The sequence below is a fragment of the Tachypleus tridentatus genome, chromosome 9, assembly GCF_004210375.1.
Source record: "Tachypleus tridentatus isolate NWPU-2018 chromosome 9, ASM421037v1, whole genome shotgun sequence".
NCBI classification, from domain to species: domain Eukaryota; kingdom Metazoa; phylum Arthropoda; class Merostomata; order Xiphosura; family Limulidae; genus Tachypleus; species Tachypleus tridentatus.
Genome location: NC_134833.1, coordinates 134907917 through 134930686, shown reverse-complemented (window position 1 = coordinate 134930686; position 22770 = coordinate 134907917). Strand labels below are relative to the sequence as shown.

The 22770-nt window shown below is 35.4% G+C and overlaps 1 protein-coding gene across 2 annotated transcripts in view; it reads right to left on the bottom strand.

Moving 5' to 3' along the window:
• Positions 1–598: 598 nt before the first annotated feature.
• LOC143226436 (potassium voltage-gated channel protein Shaker-like) overlaps positions 599–22770 on the bottom strand; it is a 106298-nt gene continuing 84126 nt past the window's right edge. For both annotated transcript variants that reach the window (XM_076457388.1, XM_076457389.1), the window contains exons 2-3: positions 8770–10342; positions 599–752 (exon numbers count right to left, since the gene is read on the bottom strand). In XM_076457388.1, the coding sequence (XP_076313503.1) occupies positions 8815–10342 (1528 nt within the window). In that variant the 3' untranslated portion in view covers positions 599–752; positions 8770–8814. The remainder of the gene's footprint in view (positions 753–8769; positions 10343–22770) is intronic.

Below are 22770 nucleotides of genomic sequence, written 5' to 3'. Positions count from 1 at the left end.
GCTCATTGTTTTATGAATTAAACATAAATTTTGTAACTAGTCAGATTTACTAAGTAGGATGTGATTCCTAAAATAAGAATTGTTTTGTATAATTGTCTTAAACATTTGGTCATTTGATTTAGAAACAACTAAACATATTTTGGTTTGTTTTCATTGTAATGCCAAGTTAATTATATTATTTCTTTCAATTTTGTATCGAATCAGCTGAATGATATCAGTTTCACCTCCATGAGTTGAACGGTTTGTACTTAAACCTACGATGTCCTTTTCTTTGGTGAGTGTACTTCAGAGTGAATCCTAAGCCATTGCGATGAACGCACAACTCTGAAAACCCTCTCTTCATTGGACAACTGACATGTGAGTACACTCGGTATGTCAGGTTGAAAGTCTGGCACGTGCTCAGTGACGTTTGGAAACGTGTAATATTCTCTACCAATTGCTTGGGGCTGTAAACTTTGTATTGATTGGAATAATGCAGACCTAGTTGAAACGATAGGTTGCCAAGTCTATCGTCGTAGGTGCAGCTGGCGGGTTTCACAAAGCTGTACTCACATCCCTCTGGAATTGGATGGGAAACGAGGAAATTAGGAGATAATTCTTTCTTTTTTTTTTAATATGATGTTCCACTAGCAGGAAATGTGGCGTTTACACACAGTTACATGTATATTATGTTGGCAGAACTCGAAGTCCAGCGAGTAAGTTAAAAACTTGATTCGCATCTTTACTGACGCACAACCTTTAGCCTGCAAATTCTGAAAAAAATAGATAGTTAAGAAAAACAAATATTTTACCTAATGAAATTATTAGGAAAAAAAAAAGGTTTTCAGAGTATTTAACTAGAAGGCAAATATTAGCGGATGTCTGAAATAGATAAACTTGGTTTTCTCAAATTAGAATGTAGTTACATTATAAAAGCACCAAGATACGTTTGTAACACAGATTCACATTGTGGTTAGTTACGATTTATTAAACAAATACTCATACGTTAAAATTACGCTCACTGAAACTGAGTCTAAACTCAATGTCTACACAGATCAAAGTCTATGTATTCGATGGAAATGATTTACCATTTTCACGAAATGCCACAAAAAACGAATTCAGAAAACAATTCTGGAGAACAGCTGGTAGTTTTATAGTGTCAAATATACGTTATCTGTCCTTCTCGGTACTGATCTCAGGTTTCACTTCCTTCACTCCCACACACTGTATTAACACGTCCAGTAATGTGTCTATAGTGTCCATAGATTAACTGTTTGTTTACTGCATTAACAAAATTTGAGTTTGAAGAAAATAAGTCGGTATAAAGCACACAATATTTGCACATATACTTAAGACCAAAGAGCTAAAACAGCAAAAAACATTCTATTATCTAAACAAAATGAGCTCTAGTAATATGAAAACTCTTAAATCATGTTATAATGATTATTATTCCGTAGTTAAAACTGCGTAGCTGGTTAAAAACATATAACCATTTACTTTATGCAACATCCAGTTACCTGATTTCGTAGGTTTAACTTTATGTGTACGTGTCTAATATTAGAAAGGAAGGCAGTTCTGTTAACATGAAACAAATATACGTACGTGTAGGTTAATGACAGACAGAACTCGAAGGAACAACAAACTAGAACAGTTACATGTTGAACACTGCTGACTGTTTCAGTATGTACTGAATACGTAAATTGTTCTGCTTTATAAAAACCACGATCAAAACTTAACGTGTTGTATCTGTACGTAAAACATTGAATTTAGATATGAACAGTACGTATGGTTATTTCGTACATGTATTCTGTTATCAGCAAGAATTACTAATGCTTTAGCTGGACTAATTTTACACAGTTAGTTTCAATATCTTTACTTACGTAGAAGATATGTCTGTCAAACTAAACATGACTTATATGTATTTATTAGTTAAAAGGTTGCTTCTTGACATCTTAGCATCTAAATAAAAAATGATTTGTGGTTTCTAATTGTTTTCTTGTTAATCTTAAAATAAAATCGACGAAAATAACCAGATTTTATAGTTGTGATTGCCCTTACAACTTAAGCAGTTTCACCTTTTAGCTCTTATAACAACTAAGTGTTATTATTACAACGAAGGTTGTTTTTGTTTTGTTTTTCAACTTTAGCTACTTTTAAATGAAGTGTTAATTTCCCCATATTATAGACCCACACAGCGTCAGCTCTGATAGCTTATAGGGTTAAACTTCGCATTTAAATTATCATACTGGAAATAGTAGAAATAGCTTATTGTGTAGCTTTGTGTTTGATAAAAAACAAACAAAAGAAATCCTATATTATATTATGAAAGTGTATTATACATTTTTTTTTACTAAACTTTAATGATTTCTTTGCGAACTCATTCAATCTCTTATATAATATATACTGAAACTTTTATGAATGTAGATTGTTTAAAACCCCATGCGTTATAACGTGACGGTCAATCCCACTATTCGTTGGTAAAAGAGTAGCCCAAGAGTTGGCGGTGGGTGGTGATGACAAGCTGCCTTCCCTCTAGTTTTACACTGCAAAATTAGGGACGGCTAGCACAGATAGCCCTCGAGTAACTTTGTGCGAAATTCAAAAACAATAAAACCCCATTTGGTCAACTGAACGATAAAACTGAATTTTACGGGAAAACGCGACGATCTAAAGTTGTATATAAGAGCAGCATATAAATATAACCTGTCATACCTATACACCATGCTTTGAGATCACAGGAACATGACCTGTTATAGCTATACTCCAAGCTTTGAGATCACAGGAACATGACCTGTTATATCTATACTCCAAGCTTTGAGATCACAGGAACATGACCTGTTATATCTATACTCCAAGCATTGAGATCACAGGAACATGACCTGTTATATCTATACTCCAAGCTTTGAGATCACAGGAACATGACCTGTTATAACTATACTCCAAGCTTAGAGATCACAGGAACATGACCTGTTATATCTATACTCCAAGCTTTGAGATCACAGAAACATGACCTGTTATATCTATACTCCAAGCTTTGAGATCACAGGAACATGACCTGTTATATCTATACTCCAAGCTTTGAGATCACAGGAACATGACCTGTTATATCTATACTCCAAGCTTTGAGATCACAGGAACATGACCTGTTATATCTATACTCCAAGCTTTGAGATCACAGGAACATGACCTGTTATATCTGTACTCCAAGCTTTGACATGACAGAAGCATGACCTATTATATCTATACTCCAAGCGTTGACATCATAGAAGCATGACCTGTTATATCTGTACTCCAAGATCACAGGAACATGACCTGTTATAACTATATCCAAGCTTAGAGATCACAGGAACATGACCTGTTATATCTATACTCCAAGCTTTGAGATCACAGAAACATGACCTGTTATATCTATACTCCAAGCTTTGAGATCACAGGAACATGACCTGTTATATCTATACTCAAGCTTTGAGATCACAGCATGACCTGTTATATCTATACTCCAAACCTCTGACATCACAGAAGCATGACCTGGTATATCTGAACTCCAAGCTTTGACATCGCAGGAACATGAACTGTTATATATATACTCCGAGCTTTTCTACGCTAATCTCTTGCCGTTAGATTCATATAACAAAATGTATTTTTTATGCTGTCTAAAAGCGTTACAGAAAAAAAAATCGATTCTTATCTAACTTATTATAGAAGTTACGGCAAGCTTAGTGTTAGCCTGTCGGATCATGCACGCGCATGATCTGTTGTACTGTTTGTAATTAGCTGATTAAATATATGGATTTCTGATAGCACTTCTTGCATAATATGATGTGTTTTAACCAAGCTTTTTTTAAATTATGTATTCATTCACGCAGAAAGAAATACGTTAATAACATTAAAACTGCGACACATTGGATAATGCGATACAAGTAGTTTTGCCAAATGGAAATATTATGTCGTTAGTAATGTACATTCGCGACTAGAATTTCAGACATAATATGTTTTCAAACTTCAGAAGCTTCTGATATAAACATCTACATTTCGTATCCGCCTTCCAACACGTCTCGGTATTGGACGACGAAACAATAAACAGTTTTGTCTTATATATGCAAAAATGGCTCGTTTGGGTTGAGAAAATATTTTACGCAGAAGAGCGAACATCACTGAGTTTTGTCTTATGTATACATAACACTTCTTGTGTTTATAGTAGTCGCTTGCTGCGAAATTTTCTAAAATGAATCAAAAGAATCAATGAAGTATTTACTTTTTGTCGTATGATCCCATACGAACTAGGCTAACACACTTGTTTTTCAGTGATGACTACTACCCCGTATTTGACGTGTAATCTGGTTCGGGTGTGGCTCATTGATTACCATGCCGAACAATGAATCCACAGATCGATACCTCGCTTTTTGTTGCCGTACAATTGAGCTTCGCATTTGGGGGCAGAGGGTACGTTACAAACGCGACAGTAAAATCACACTTCAGTTAGAGTAGCCCAAGAGTTAGTTGCAGGCGGGTGCTGTTAAAAAGTTATTTTCCCATTGGACCAGTAATTCAAAATTAGCGCAAATAACCCTTGCGTGTCTTAGCACGAGTATCTGACGTAAATCAGAAGACTTAAAAACATCACGCAATTTTTTTCTTTTACATTTTTCTAAGTGATTTGTACGCTTTAAACTTCAAAGACTATACAGTCTAATCACTTATCGGCTGGAAAGTCTGAATGTATGTAAAAAACACAATTTAACATAAAATGGAGAACAAGCGTGGCCTTGGAGTTAGCGTGCCGAGATGCGGATCAGATTGTTTGTTTGTCTGTTTTGAATTTCGCGCAAAGCTACATGAGGGCTATCTGCGCTAACCGTCCCTAATTTAGCAGTGTAAGACTAGAAGGAAGGCAGCTAGTCATCACCACCCACCGCCAACCCTTGAGCTACTCTTTTACCAACGAACAGTGAGATTAACAGTCACATTATATCGCCCCCACGGCTGAAAGGGCGAGCATGTTTGGTGTGACGAGGATTCGAGTTCGCGACCTTCAGATTACGAGACGAGCGCTCTAACCATCTGGCCACGCCGGGCCCTGCGGATCATAAAAGTCCAAGGTTCGAGCCGTGATCTATTAGTTGGTTAAGATTAGCCGTGTTGGTGTTGGGTGCTTCTGACTGGTTGTTCTTTCTCTCTGGTCACCAGTTCTAAACTGGGGATGGATATGCGTGTACTTTGAGATTTCTGGCCCAACCAGTTAGGCCCATACATGTGTCGTTGAAAAAACAAGAAAAACGAATTTGAAGATGCAACGATTTTGCTTCTTTCAATTTTTATTATCAGCAAAGGAAACACCAAGAAAATAGAATTGGTCCGTTACTGAAAGTGTATCAACTGACCCTGCCGAAACTTCATGTGAACATTCTACATAATAATAGCCAGTGTACTCTAACATGCACCACATCTTTTTTTAATTGTAATATTATGTGTAAATAGGTATTGTTTCGCTTTGCACTTCTTGTGTTATCGGCGCGCACATGTGGCTATGTACTTATAGCAAATTCTTGATTTTATTTGTTTTGATATTTGCGAAAAAGCTACAAAATGGCTATTTGCTTAATTTTGAGCCGACAACCTAGTCAACATCACCCACTACCAACTCTTAAAGCTACTCTAATCGAATAGTAGGATTTGACCGTCACTTTTATGTGAGTACTCACAACTCTCAAGTGAAAGGCATGATTTTGCAGTAAGGGGACGTGATCCATAGATCCTCGGGTCCTCAGTCTGGCACGTAATTCACTAGGCCAAAAACAACCCTAAAGCAGAAGCGATAAACAATATGAGTGACGTTGCCATTTAAGTTCGTTATGTTTTACACCACAACCTACACAGAACATTTTAAAGTGTGAAACAAAAGAGAATAGCGTGTCAACAAGATATGTGTAGTTAGTAAGAATTTATCTTGATTACATTGATGAAGTACATTATAAGGTACAAAAAATATGTAATCTGCCTGTAAATAAACGACACAAAAAGCACATTCAGGGTAAGCAGTCTTGCTATCTTTTATTAAAACCAAAGCTATGGTTATTCTGCAACTTTAATTGTGAGTTATCTTAAAACAGATGGTCCAGATATATACGAGTTATTATCACTGAATGTACTGATATTTCAATAGTACTGCGAAAATTGTATAAATACGACAACTACATAGAAACATCAAGCTTATCGCTGCACATGTAAGTGTGGGCGTAATGTTGGACATTTCAACGAGAACAGATTTAGCGTATTTGTTTTTTAATTTCGCGCAAAGCTACTCGAAGGCTATCTGTGCTAGCCGTCCCTAATTTAGCAGCGTAAGACTTGAGGGAAAGCAGCTAGTCATCACCACCTACCGCCAACGCGTGGGCTACTCTTTTACCAACGAATAGTGGGATTGACCGTCACTTATAGCGCCCACACGGCTGGGAGGGCGAGCATGTGTGGTGCGACCGGGATTCGAACCCGCGACCCTCGGATTACGAGTCGAACGCTTTAACGCGCTTGGCCATGCCGGGCCCCAGACTTAGCGTTAAATACTTCCTTAGTTAGGCTTAATAGCAAAAACTTTATTTACAAATTGTTTTTAAATTTTATTTCAGAAATTTCTGTTTAAGAATGAAAAGACACAAAAGTCTTAGTTATATTCTGTTTATAAACCAGTGACGTAAGTTAAACCGGTTTCAAAAAATATCACTTATCATTTCTAGGTTAGAGCGGTTTCGAAAAATACCGCCCATCACCAGTAATTCTTATATAGAGTAAAGCTAAAAACTTTTAATTATTTGATTAAGATATATCTTTATGACACCAAACCTAAACTATTAAATTTAATTGGTGTTTAAGGTGTTTTAATTTATTTCCGGCCCCCCGCTAGTACAGCGGTATGTCTCCGGATTTACAACGCTAAAATCAGGGGTTCGATTCCCCTCGGTGGGATGAGCAGATAGCCTTTGTGGCTTTGCTAAAAGAAAACACACACATTTATTTCCACCTCCACGCACTCTATCATACAACACAATTTTGGAGAAATAACACTTCCAATGAGGCCCGGCATGAGCAGGTGGTTAAGGCACTCGACTCGTAATCCGAGTCCTGGGTTCAAATCCCCGTCACACCAAACATGCTCGCCCTTTCAGCCGTGTGCGTGTTATAATGTAACGGTCAATCCCAATATTTGTTGGTAAAAGAGGTGGTTATGACTAACTGCCCTCCATCTAGTCTTACACTACTAAATTAGGGACGGCTAGCGCAGATAGCCCTCGTGTAGCTTTCAGCGAAATTAAAAACAAACCAAACGAGATGAAGTCGCCAACATGTCTTTTTCACTCTCTCTTTATATACATATATGTATATACTTGGTACAATGAGAATTATTGTTTTCAGTTCCTAAGGATTTAAAAACAGAACTTCATTACGTTAACCCTTACAAATATTTGTATATAAACTGTAAACAAAAATAAGTTTATTAATAAAAATAGTTTCTAGTAACTGCAGGTGTCCTACTTCACAACCACATGTTTAGTGAAACTGACGAATGCTATGCAGTTAGTAACAGTGAAGATATTCGAATCAGTTGAATGTGGAAGATATTAATTTAGTATTATAGTTTTTGTATGGCATTAGACAACTGTCCCATCAACAGAGGCTATAATATAGTATATCCGTCTGTTAAAAAGTTCACTATACAAGCAAGCTTTCTTATCACCAATAAACAGGTGACACGTAAACGTGTAAAGCCAAAGTATTCTGAGAACACTTTTGTCTTTTCTTTCAGAATTTTAACGCAAAGCTAAACAAAGAACACATGGTCAAAGGCATCGCTAATTTTTAATTAAGAAGATAGGTAGAAGGCATCTAGTCAACAACACCCTCCGCCAACTCATGGGCTACTCGTGCTCTTATAGTGCACCCACGGCTTCAAAGTAGGAACCTTGTTTTTTGACAACCACGAACCCTTGATTACCAAGTCCGACCACGGTAACCGTTAACCACATCCAGATCAGACCATTTGACAGATCAGTAGTAGCCCCCCCCCCGCTAATACAGTCTACGGATTTACAACGCTAAAAGCAGCGGTTCGATTCCCCTTGGTGGGCTCAGCAGATAGCCCGATGTGGCTTTGCTATAAGAAAACACAGATCAGTGGTAGGTAAAACGTACAACCTGCTTAAAGCAAAACTAAAAATAGGTTTTATAAAAATTACAGCTAATTTTTAAAATTATTTCCTTTCGATACATCCCGAAGCACGATCATGAATACCTTGTATAATCTGACTTGCTTTGGTAACGCTTGATACACTAATACGATATTGCTAAAGTAAAAAAAAAAATAATAATAATTCTACTGGTTCCGATTACTCTAATACAAACAAAATATATAACATACTAAAGTAGTCGATTAATATACAAAATAGTTTGTTATAGGTTTTAATATAAAAATTATAATTTGAACCGTACTGCTTTTGAAGAAATATTTCCACAGTAATCTTAGCAAAAAAAAAAAAAACACACACCTTAGGAACAAATCGTCTCAAAAATTCATTTCAGTAATTCCTGTTGAAAATAAATTGTTAAAAGGGCTATTTATTTCGTATTTCAAGTTTCAAACATTAGCACCCAGCTTTGGTTGCCTACATTTGTAGAAAAATTGATATGAAAAACATAAAATATTTTCCTAAATTATTCTAAAAATTTACAAGTGGTTATAGAATAAATGCACAGTTTACTACTTTATTTTCCTAATCCTAAACGTTCGAAGGATACAAATAACAGTACTGCAACTTGAGATCCTAATAAGGCTCACAGTTCTCATACGTCAGTTTCGATGGATGCAGGGTTGGCATGCTTTAAAGATTGTGAAACACAGTTGGGCTTATTTTGTAGATTCTTCACTCCAATGAAGACTCCTTCGTCTAATTCCACTATTTCTCCATCATCACTCTCGTCCCACGGGTCTTTTCTCATTTTGTAGCCTACTGTGCCTGGAAGGTAAGGGCATGATGTCACGTGATTGAAGTTGTGAGACTGCATCTCCTCCTGGTCAGTCTCGCGATGGTAGAAATAATTGAAATTAGATACGATCACTGGCACTGGAAGAGCGATTGTCAGTACGCCTGCAATGGCACAAAGTGAGCCAACAAGTTTCCCCCAGACCCCTACCGGTCGCATATCACCATATCCAACTGTTGTCATCGTAACAACAGCCCACCAGAAGGCGTCCGGAATTGATTTGAAGTAAGACCTGTCAGAATCTGCTTCTGCATAGTATACTGCACTGGAGAAAAGAATAACTCCAATGAAAAGAAAGAAAATAAGCAAACCCAGTTCTCTCATACTAGCTTTCAGCGTCCTTCCTAAAATCTGCAAACCTTTAGAATGCCTAGATAATTTGAAAATTCTGAAAACCCTTACTAATCTGATGACTCGAAGGATGGCTAAAGACATAGCCTGATTGTTACTTCCTCTCTCATTCCACATTCCAGGTGTCTTGTGACTGTCTCCTGCTACCACAGTCCCTAGAGTGATGAAGTAGGGGATGATGGCCATCAAATCTATTGAATTCATCACGTCTTTACAGAAAGACAGTTTATTAGGTGAGGCTAACATACGTACCAGCAACTCAAACGTGAACCAAATTATACAGCCAGTTTCAATAACAAAAAATGGTTCGGTTATTTTTGGCACTTCGTTTTCTGCAATACGTAGAATACCGTCTGTGGTGTTGGATATCTTGTAGTGCTTGAACAAGGGTAAAGTCTCTAAACAGAATGTCACAATGGAGAGAAGAATTATCATTACAGAAATAATGGCAATGACTCGTGCGGCCTGAGAGCTTTCAGGGTATTCGAACAGAAGCCAGACTTTTCTTTGGAACTCATTTTTTGGAAGCGGTTTTTCGTCCTCTTTAATAAAACCTTCGTCCTCACGAAACTTATTGAAAGCGATTTCTCCAAGTTCAAAAAACTTTATTTCCTCAGCAAACACGTCTAGAGGTACATTAACTGGTCTTCTAAGTCTCCCACCACTTTGGTAATAGTATAGGATTGCATCGAAGCTGGGTCGGTTGCGATCGAAAAAATATTCATTACGAAGTGGGTCAAAGTATCTAATTCGGCGAGCAGGATCACCCAGGAGTGTATCAGGAAACTGGTTGAGTGTGCGAAGCTGAGTTTCAAACCGAAGTCCACTAATGTTGATTACTACTCTCTCGCAGAAATCATGGTCGTGTGGAATGGGTTCAAAATTTCCTGTGTCAGCTAGATGGCCAGAACCAAGATGAGAAGAAAAGTTAGAACAGTCTATTCCAATTTCTTCACCAGTGAGTTTGGGGAGTGACCTAAAAAAGAATAAAAAAACCAGCATGATAAAATATGGCTTCTCGGTGTAACAAAAAAAAAAGTTTCATCTACAGAATCTCTCTGTCATCGGTCTGAATATAAATTACTAAAACATATTACGGAAGGATAAAATTGATTAAACAATTTATTGCGTCGAGTATTTTCTCAATTCATTGGGCCCGGCATGGCCAAGCGTGCGCCTCGTAATCTGAGGGTCGCGCCAAACATGCTCGCCCTTTCAGCCGTGGGGACGTTATAATGTGACGGTCAATTCCGCTATTCGTTGGTAAAAGAGTAGCGCAAGAGTTGGCGGTGGGTGGTGATGACTAGTTGCCTTCTCTCTAATCTTACACTGCTAAATTAGGGACGGCTAGCGCAGATAGCTTTCGTGTAGTTTTGCGCGAAATTTAAAAAAAACAAACAAAGAAATAACAAAAAAATTCATTGAAGTGTAAACCATATCACAGCTGAAATTCATAAGTTTATAGGATGGAATTTCCTTCGGACATATTTTCAGTAAAAATGGTTTTCTCTCATTCATTTTCATGTTTACATCTGCACCTTCTTATTATTTATATATTATGTACAGTTATCCTAACTTAATTTTTGAACACTTGCTTGTATATTTGCTATTTGTTTTCAGCTGTGTTCACGAAATTTAATTTATATAAGATATTTTAGCACAGTTACTTAAAATGTCTGTGTTCAAGAGCTTAACGTTAACTGAAGCCTTTATAACTGTATTGTATCCAGGATTGATTAACTCTTGTTAAACTTAAGTTTAGAAAAGTTTAGCACCATGAATCGGTTTAGTTTGGTTTTTGAATTTCGCGCAAAGCTACATGAGGGCTATCTGCACTAGCCGTCCTTAATTTAGCAGTGTAAGACAAGAGGGAAGGTAGCTAGTCATCACCACCTACCGCCAACTCTTCAGCTACTCTTTTACCAACGAATAGTGGGATTGACCGTCACATTATAACGCCCCCACGGCTGAAAAGGCGAACATGTTTAGTGTGACGGGGATTTGAACCCTCAGTTTATGAGTGAAGTGCCTTAACCACCTGGCCATGCCGGGCCATTGTTGAAGTGAACTGTTGTTTAGTAACCCTGAATAGGGGATAATGTGACTAAATAACTATTTGTTAATTGTTTTTCTCAATTAGAAACTGCTGCTATTAAAAACTTTATAACCTAAATTCATTTGAGTTACAAACTACTACCTAATATTTCGAATCATAATTAATTATTATAATACGAATCTCTCAACTACAAACTACACATTAATATTTAGGCCCTAAAATAATTGTTACACGAATTATAAACTGAAAATTACCTTACTTGTCATAATTTAACTCTAAAACATAAAACTTTAACTCGTCCATTAGGAAAAAAAACAACTTTATATCTTACTCATAACTTATGGATGTGAATATAGATGTAGTCTGACCTTTAGGTATTTGTAGAAATGTTTAGTGTGATTGTTTGATTTTCTATATTGGACCTAAGTTAAAAGTTGTTTCTTTGTTTTTACGCTGAATTACATTTTCCTTTTTCATTATCAGCGTTGCCATTACTGATATGTTTGTTTTTAAGCGCAAAGCTATATAATTTTCTATCTACACTGTGCTTTGTACAGAACGGATCGAACTCACAACTTTTGCCCTATAAGCGTTCATACTTATCGCAAAGCAATTGGGAAGTGGCTAAACACTCTGAAAGTTAATTACGCAGTTACATACGTAGTTCGTTTCTACGAAAAATGTTACACTTCAACATAAAATAATAAGAAACAAGTTAATAACATCAGAAATAAGACTTATAATAAAAGTGTTTGAACGTCAGGTATCGTAAGTTCCGTGTAAATCTGTGGACAGTTTCTAATAATACATCAGTGAAATTATTCAACGTCACCACTATCAGGAATAAATGGTGAGTATATATATTGATACCTCAATTTCAGATTTTCGTGTTTTGTAATAGATACCTAAAAGTTGAAATGAAGCTTGGATGTTGCGCAAATTAAAGGCCATTTTAACGCAGTGATTTTTCAACGAAAAATTTATTATCACATACATTAAGGAGTAACTATTGTATTTAACTACTTTGGTTCTCGGCTGTCGTAAATATGGTTTGTTCGTTTGTTTTTGAATTTCGCGCAAAGCTACACAAGGGCTATCTGTGCTAGCTGTTTCTCGTTTAGCAGTGTAAGACTAGAGGGAAGGCAGCTAGCCATCATCACCTACCGTCAACTCTTGGGCTACTCTTTTACCAACGAATAGTGGGATTGACCGTCACATTATAACGCCCTCACGGCTGAAAGGGCGTGCATGTTTGGTGCGACGGGGATTCAAACCCGCAACCCTCAGATTACGAGTCGAACGCCTTAACCCACCTGGCCATGCCGGGCCTTCTGTTGTAAATAATCTTCAATGACAAAACTTGTGAAATTCCTATCAATTTTAATGATAAAATCATGCATGTTTGTAAGACATTTTACACAGTTTAACTTTGTTAAACGTAGTTTGTATCCTTCGTTCTTGTACAAAGTATTTTAATTAGAAATTTTAGTTTTTATATAAAAAAAGAATCTCATAAAGGAAATATGTTACAGAACATTAAACAATTCACGACCTGTTTCCACAACGGTTTCTTCTTAGAAGCCTATATAAAGGTTAGTATGAAAGTTTCTCAAATACTGTTTCTCTTTTTTTCAGGCCTACCATATGATTATGTTAGAGAATCGTTGTTTTATTCAGGCCTACCATAGGATTATGTTAGAGAATCGTTGTTTTTATTGAGAAAAAACAATCCGATGCGAGAGTTCAAACATCACAGTTCACTTCACTATTGATTGGAACTATAGCTCCGTTAGTAATGAAAGGTCACCTGTGTTTTTGGACAATACTCAACTCAAATACTTCATAATTTTTCCAAATTGTTATTTCAAGTACGATGTCAAATGAAACTTATTTATACTGCAACATTACCTATTTACTATAGAACGTTTTTTTTCTAATATGCACAATAATCAGTTGTATCAAAATATCACTAAAAAACTAATTTAAAACACTTGCTAGAAAACAAAAGTCCAAATACAATAACAAATAAACTCAGACTCCAAGCAAGAACTCGGTTTAAAATTGTGTATTTTTATATTTTCACCACTTACTGTTAAAGTATTTAGCATTAATTTATATCTTAAAACACAATGGAGTTCATAACTGGAAAATGTGGCATAGGTTATTACTTAATTGTAATACTTATAACCTTTAGTTGTAAATCTTATTATTCTCCAAAGTTTTCAAATTATTCATCAAAAAACAAACAAGCATAAATGTACAAATATTTGATGGAATTGCCGTTTCCAATATTCAACAGAGTGCTACAATGTAGTTTTATAGAAAAACATATTTTATTACGGGAAGAATGATTGTTGCTGACACAAAACTATAAAAAAAAGGTTTACTACATTTGTTGTAACGTAATAGTTCAGTGAAAGTTCACCAATAATTAGAACATTCTACATAACTGATTTCAAAGCATGAAGCTGAAATCCTGTGAACGTGTGGCCAGTTTCAAAACTTTGTTTGTTGTTTTATAAATGGTACCAGAAGTCATGTCTAGTTTCATCGCATATTGTTTTTTTTGAGGGCTGGAAGGTTCTCTTGTTCGTAATCATATCTTATCTGAATGAAAGCGTTGCTCCATGTTGATTCAAGGCGTGATTTCAAAACTTTGTGGTGCTCTAAATACCCTACTTTGGGTATTTTTACGCTTTCTTTCATGAGGACTGCTAAAGACTCCGTTTTCGAAATATTGTGTCCTTTGGATAGACATCTTTTAACTATTTCTCACTATACAAGCATCCTTCCTTCAAAATTACTATGACAACATTTTATCCATATGACACTCCTGTAATTCGCCATCTTACTAATACATGGTTCTTCAACACATTCCTCTTGACGTCACAGCTTGTATCTGCGGTGACATATCACTACATTAGCGGATGCAGATAGTTTTATATAGTGTAATTAACCCTTTGCTGTATATAAGTTAGATAGCAAGAAATATTCTTGCATTTAAAGATTTAAACAGTGTCACATTATTTTATGAGACAGAATATTTCTCAGTATGAAACACAATTTTGCAGCAGAATTTAAGAGAAAGGATACCAAGTGGTTGTTATCTAAAGTCTATACCATTTAAGTAGCATGCAATGTGCAAGAAACGAAACCTGTAATTTACTCAGTAAGACAGCACTTTCTACAAGTGATTCAACTGTTTCATGTTTGTGTTTTTCACAAGTGTTTATGTTTTAATAAATGGTTAAATCATAGTAATTAACCTTCATAAGAAAAGTAGTACAAGGAAAACCATAATCCAATCCACTCTTTTTATCTGGCAAGGTTAGAATTATGTGTTTAATAACTTTTAATTGCCACAATGTACCTACGTTTATACAGATATTCAAAAATTACGTACATTAATATTAACATTATTTGGTAAATGATTTGGACATAGACTTCATGATGAATAAACAAATTTGAAATGTGCAGCAACAGCCTAATTCGGTATGACACTTGAAGAGAAAGTCTTGGAAGACTAATTTACGAAAGTAATTCAGGTAGAAATGATGACGTTTTGAAAGACTGAAGACATTTTTTGTTCAGCATTAATAATAATTCCACTTATTTCTCTGAATTAAGTGGTTTCCCAGTCACATTAAGCTAATTAACAAATCCAGCTGTAATCTGTTAAAATACCAGTACATTCTATGAATGTTGAATACGTTTTACTTCACCATATAGCAGCCTATATCTTTAACATATATAGATATATGTATGTATGTATATACTATCAATACATTCTGTTCAAAACTTTATTTATGTTTAAGAGTCTGTGAAGGTAAACATATACATATTTCATTGTTCTGGAATTTGAAAAACATGAGCATTAGAAATTTGTTTGGCTCTTGAAATTAGGTATAAACGAAATTTATTATAAGTAGTTTAATTTGCCTAATCAATATAACAATAGACATTGCATTAGTGATTCTGTATAATTAAGTTGTTAAATATTTCTTATGGATCAAAATACTGGGTTGTGAGTTCGGAAACCTGACTAACTACGGATACGTATCATAATTCAATTATCATTATAAGTTACCAGGATATCTACTGATATCAGTATTATCATAATAAATTATACAAATCACAAATGTAATTATGTGACCGAACTTAATGCCTGGTTTAGTCGTACAGTTCTATACGAGATATGTATATACGCTTTTAGGCTCAATAAGTCTTTACAAAAATATATTTAATGTTCCTTACAACCAGTAATACCATTTTATAAGAATAGAAATACTTTTCAGGGAAACCTAACAATTATCCCGCTTCACCTTATCAGAGGAACCTTATAATTATCCCGCTTCACCTTATCAGAGGAACCTTATAATTATCCTGCTTCAGATTATCAGAGGAACCTTACAATTATCCCGCTTCACCTTATCAGAGGAACCATATAATTATCCTGCTCCAACTTATCAGAGAAACCTTATAATTATCCTGCTTCACATTATCAGAGGAAGCTTACAATTATCCCGCTTCACCTTATCAGAGGAACCTTATAATTATCCTGCTTCAACTTATCAGAGAAACCTTATATTTATCCTGCTTCACATTATCAGAGGAACCTTACAGTTATCCTGCTTCATCTTATCAGAGAAATCTTACAATTATCCTACTTTAATTAAAACAAAAATTACCATGTCAAATCCAGCTGTTTTACCATTCTTGCAAACTTTTTCTTTAAAATAGGAAAACTTAAACTTTGGACAAACATTGCACATTGTACATTGTTTTGCATAGCCACAGAAACAATGATGCTACAAGAGTTTATCCTATGAGCCAGAAGGACGTTGTCTTGTAGCGATTGAGAGAGACTAGCAGTATGTGCATGAGAAACTGGGATTCCGAGGGTTAGCTGCTATTGATCGACAGCGGTACGTCTCCTTTGATATATGGATTTACCTCAGTCTCGACTTTTTTCCTACGTTTCAGTTTCTCTCCAATGATCTTAGTACCATACGTAAGCACTTGGAATCACATGTCAAGGAATAGGCAGCGGAGACCGAATCCATCAGACCTTTTTTCTTTCTTTTTCTCTTTTCTCCCCTGTACAACTTACCCAACCCAGAACTTGAATGAATGCCACTTAGGATCTATACATTGATCCTAAATAGTTAGTTATTCATGACTAATCTTGCGTATTACACACATCGTTTCATAATCACTACGTTGGTTCTAGTCGAACATGCTTTGCTTCTAGTGATAATATCGTGTGTTTTTTGTTTTTGTTTTTGTATAAAGAAGCAATGTTTAGTGACAGCCATTTGGAACTTACTAAAGTGTATGTATGGAGTCAAAGAAATATTAGAATCCTGTAAACAAACTAAGTTAACAAATGTATACAGATTTCACGATACTTATTCAGAAACTACAGGATTGTCACGTGCTGGACGCAAAGCATTCTTGCTTGTCTTTCTTTCTCAGAGCGCGGAATGAGAGCTACTCTAAATCTGTTTATTAACGTATTAGGCGTAAAAAAGTTAGCGTTTTAAATATAAATAGCACTTATTAATGAAATTAGTACATTCTAGATCAGTAAAAAAAGACTTTATGCCGGACGTTAATAAAAAAAATAATATAATCAATGCAAGTATAATAATTGAATTCTTGGTAATAACTACAAAACATATGCATACAAATAAATAATTTCGACTTTAACGGTAAGGTAATTTTGTAAATATCTCATAATCTCATAAAAAGCGCCCCCCCAGCAGCACAGTGGTACGTCTGCGGACTTATACCGCTGGAAACCGGGTTTCGATCCCCGTGGTGGGCAGAGCATAGATAGCCCTTTGTGAAGTTTTATGCTTAATAACAAACAATAACATCATAAAAAGCAGAAAGACATATAAAATTATTAATTAAGTTTGAAACTTGTGTGTGTGTTTCTTATAGCAAAGCTATCTGTTGTGTCCAACGAAAGGAATCGAACCCCTGATTTTAGCCTTGTAAATCCATAGACTTACCGCTGCTTGTTTGTTTGTTTGTTTTGAATTTCGCACAAAGCTACTCAAGGGCTATCTGTGCTAACCGTCCCTAATTTAGCAGTGTAAGACTAGAGGGAAGGCAGCCAGTCATCACCACCCACCGCCGACTCTTGGGCTACTTTTACCAACGAATAGTGGGATTGACCGTCACATTATAACGCCCCACGGCTGAAAGGGCGAGCATGTTTGGTGCGACGGGGATGCGAACCCGCGACCCTCAGATTACGAGTCGCACGTCTTAACACGCTTGGCCATGCCGGGCCATCTTACCGCTGCTATGAACATAAAACTTATTGTCACCAGTATTACTAGTGTTTATTCATTGTGATGTTAAGTGTATGCTTCTCAGTCTACGATACAGTGTTGTCTGACTGACCCGCCCCCCAATGGCTCAGCGGTATGTCTGCGGAATTACAACGCTAGAAACCGGGTCTCGATACCTGTGGTGGGCAGAGCACAGATAGCCATTGTGTAGCTTTGTGCGTAATTCAAACAACCACTGACTGACCCTGATCTAATCTAACGACAGTACCTGTATGGCATACATTACTCGTTAGTGCCCGTAGAAATGATACTTCTCACTTATCAAGTATCGTCGATACTTTCTAAACTTAATAGACAGTGTAATACTTGCACATATATTTGAAGACAAAGTTTAAATTTATACTGCATAGATCTACTTTGATACCTTTCACAAAATGAACCTTGAAGATACAGAAATATTGTGATGGCTGTCAATTTTGTTTCGTGGCACCCCATTTTCAGTTACATTTTGAACCAGCTAGGAATCTGTAAAAACATAAACCCTGTCTATTGGTCCTATAAATTATACAATAATAGGAAATAATTCTCAATTATTATTATTTTATCAATGTTTATTGTCTATAAGGTTGCCGTCCAATATGGCACACACTAGTAGAAAACAAGACCACATGATGTCATTCAGGAAAGGTTTATTCACATTCAAAAAATTAATTACCATTTAAAATATTATGTATTTTAAACAACTACATGTTTTCCATAGTTTAATGATTCCTTACTATAATTCTAATTTCCAATAGTTTAATGATTCCTTACTATAATTCTAATTTCCAATAGTTTAATGATTCCTTACTATAATTCTAATTTCTAATAGTTTAATGATTCCTTATAATTCTAATTTCCAATAGTTTAATGATTCCTTGCTATAATTCTAATTTCCAATAGTTTAATGATTCCTTACTATAATTCTAATTTCCAATAGTTTAATGATTCCTTACTCAAAATCTAATTTCTAATAGTCTAATGATTTCTTACTATAATTCTAAATTTTAATAATTTAATGATTCCTTACTCTAATTCTAATTTCTAACAGTTTAATAATTCCTTACTATAATTCTAATTTCCAATAGTTTAATGATTCCTTCCTATAATTCTAATTTATAAATAGCCTCAATGAAAATTTACTACTCACTATCTCAAACTCGTTTACACCAAAAAAGTTGTTGCTCGGACTGTTTGACAGCGTAAATAGCGTGTCAACAACCACTATGTGTGTCCGATGAGGCCAGGTATTAGGTGAAAGTCCTCCTTGGTACAAGGTATAGTATATACATATATAATGTGTGACTTATTGTTATACACTCTATTAGAGGAGGATACCCAACTGGTAAAACAATTTATCTTAATCTCTGTAAGTAAGGACGTAAGAAAAGTGTATCTAATTAGTTATTCTAAGTACCAGATTAATTTTTATTTCGCTCTAAATAGTAAACTGTCCTGTTCTTATTATAAGTTAATATTGTTTTCTTAGTCGTAATAAAAGCGATATGTAACAACTGTGAAAATGTAGTTATGTAACAAGAGTAAGAACGCAGATGTCTTGTAGCAGTAATAATAGCAACAGTGTAGTTGTGTTGTAGTAATTATGTACATGTTTAATAGCATATATTTAATATATGTAATAAAGATAGCTTTATAACTAACTTTTCTCATTTGTTTATTTGAATGAAAAGGTAGATCTTGCTTTTGATCCTTGTAGCAACACCTATATTGTTTTAGTACCATGTTTAATTGTTTCTCGCAAAGTCATTGTCAACTTACAATTTCAGTTCTATATAAACCTTTTTTTTTACTCTAAAAATAAAGACGTTTTTAGCAGTAGAGTTTTTACTTAGTATAATGCAAGGTACAAAAGTAATAGTACATATAATATTACACGGCGTAAACTGTTTTTACTCCAGAAACTTGAGTGTAATATAGCTCCAACGCCCAGCAACAACGCCCTTTTAGACGCCAATGAACTTGTAAGAATCTATAACTAGTAATAAACAATCAATAATTTAACACAAAACACTTGTACAGATGTTTCGTTACCACAGCTTCAGTTGAGGTCATTCTCGTGTGCACTACTGACTGTGGATAGTGAGAGGATGTTTCGTATGGGAATACAACGAGTCTAGAATCACATTAAGTTAGTTGATTATATTTTATTCCATTCGTCTGAGCTCGGTGGATTTGTATCCTACGAAAAGGAAAAAAACCTTTCACAGCTCGCATTTCCTTGTTGCAGTACATAGTCAGACATTCTCTGTTTATGGTAATCCCATAACTTTGTAGCAGAAAATATTCTATTAGTCTTACAGTTCACCAACCGAAAGTAGCAGTTTCGTTTAATATAAGTTATGTAGTTAATACACTTCTGAAATGGTTTAATGAAAACCTAGAAATAACTTATAAAAATAGTGATTAACTAGACTCATTCAAGCAAGTAGTTTCGCAGACGGTTTGATCGATTGAATAGGTTTTGTTTGTTTGGAATTAAACACAAAGGTACACAATGAACTACCTGTGCTCTGCCCAACACATGTACCTAGACACGGTTTTTAGCGGCTTGAGTCCGCAGACATACAGTTATGCCACTGGGAGCAAATTGTTGAGGAAAAAGATCAAAAGATATTTTAGATTAAGTAGTATTTCAAATTATTATTACTTGAAATCAGTGCTGAAACAGTTATACAATTTTCTATAAACAAATGTCTCAAAATATTATGAAGAAGACGTTTTTAGCGTTTTTTCTGGGCAGCTTTAAAATATATTGTCAGGATAATTCAAATACATTTTTGTCATATGCAAATATAAAAATAGTCAGAAAAACATCAAATATCATTAACAATAAATATTCTAAGCATTTAAAACAATATGAAAAAAACAATATACATGACTGTTTCCGTTTACATTTAATATAGGAGTTACTATTCAGATACTTCATATACAGTTACGACAGAAAGTGTTCGTACCTCTACGTCCCGAGTGGTGTTTTACTCATAACTTAAAAAGTATCACGATTAGGCTAATAGAAGTAAAATATATTATAAATATTATACTAACACACATCTATATAAAGTTTTGTGTAAATTAAACGACAAATAAACTGTTTCTGTTTATAAACAAATAACTAAAAATAGGAGGAGCAGAAAGTGTTCGTACATTTCAGAATGTGTGCAAAAAAACTGATATTCCCGTAAAACTTTTGTTCAGTTTGGCGAATAAACTACATTATACCATTCCGGAACAAGACACTAGGTTCATAATTATTGGAATTTAGCAAACAATATACTTCCGGCAATTTAGCATCGTCTCCGTCATTATCTGCTTGGTCATCATGGCGAACAGGAAACAACCGAATTATTGTAAAATACAAGTCTCTTGTGTCTCTTTCCTGTATTGCTACACAACTTAATCTGCCAAAATCTACTGTTCAAAGCATAATTACCAAGTTTGAGCTCACATGATCAACTGCTAACCTCCCTCGTTACGGACGCCCCACCAAAATTCTAGAGAGAACCAAGAGGATGGTTCTCAGAGAAGTTAGTAGGAACCCTCGTTTAACATGTAATGACATACAGAAACTGGTAAGGGAAACTGGGGTTGAAGTAAGACCCTCTACAGTTACGCACATGTTACGCTCTTCTGGGTTCAAAGCATGCCGTCCTCGTAAAACTCCATATTTAAAACCTGTTCATTTAGAAGCACGATTTAGGTATGCAAGAAAGCATGTGGATAAGCCCTTTACCTATTGGACGAGTATTCTTTGGTCAGACGAGATTAAAATCGAGCTTTTTGGCTACAATGATGTTCGCAATATTTTCCGTAAGAAAGAGGAACGAAATCTTCCAAAGAACACGGTCCCTACAGTTAAACACGGAGGTGGCTCGATCATGCTATGGGGTTCCTTCAGCTCTTCTGGTGTAGGCAGCCTTCACCGCGTCAAATAATCATGAAAAAAGAAGAGTACGTTGATATATTAGGCACTTATATCAAGAATGATGCTCGGAACTTGCGGTTTGGGCGTCGTTGGATCTTTCAGCACGACAATGACCCTAAGCACACATCAAAATATGTGCAATCCTGGTTGCAGAGGAACTGTATAAGCACTCTGGAGTTGCCATCGCAGTCACTCAATCTCTACCCAATTGAAAACGTTTGGCATGAGTTGAAGACCAGGGTTCATCAGCGCCATCCGTAAAACGTGAAAGAGTTGGAGGCCTTCTGTAAAGAAAAATGGAAGAAAATACCAGTCGAGTACTGTCAAACGGTCATGGAGGGCTATGAGGAGAGATTGTGCCAAGTAATTCACCTTAAAGGCTACACAACTGACCATTAAAGTAGACGCACGAACACTTTCTGCCCCTCCTATGTTTGGTTATTTGTTTATAAACAGTTTATTTGTCGTTCAATTTACATCAAACTTTATTTAGATGTGTGTTAGTATAATATTTATAATATAATATACTTTCATTATCCTAATCGTGGTACTTTTTAAGTTATGAGGAAAAACTAGTCACAACGCAGGGGTACGAACACTTTCTGCCGTAACTGTAGTCCAAGTGTAACTTATTTATGGAAGAGATAATTTATCGGAGGTTTGTTTACTTAACTATTTGCAAACAATATGTTGTATAGTTCATAGTTATGTATGATTGATTGTTATATTGACGGGTCATGTTACTCGAACCGTCTGTGTTTTTACTGTTGTTTTAATTCAATATTATTACATCATAAAATGTAGTAGTGCGTGAAACATTCTAGACCTGTGTCGGGGGTATAAATAAGTATTGAAAATTTAGTTCGATATAGACAGATCGAGACTGCATGAATTTAGCTGTAAAGTGCATATACTGGATATTTTAAAGTGAAATTATCCCAATTATTTTGTAATAACAAAGTATAGAAGAAGAATCCGTCTTGTCAGTTGTGTTTTAAAGTAATTCAACCAGCTTCTATGGACTTGGACGAAAAAGAGACAATTATTTAACGCTCTGGATATAA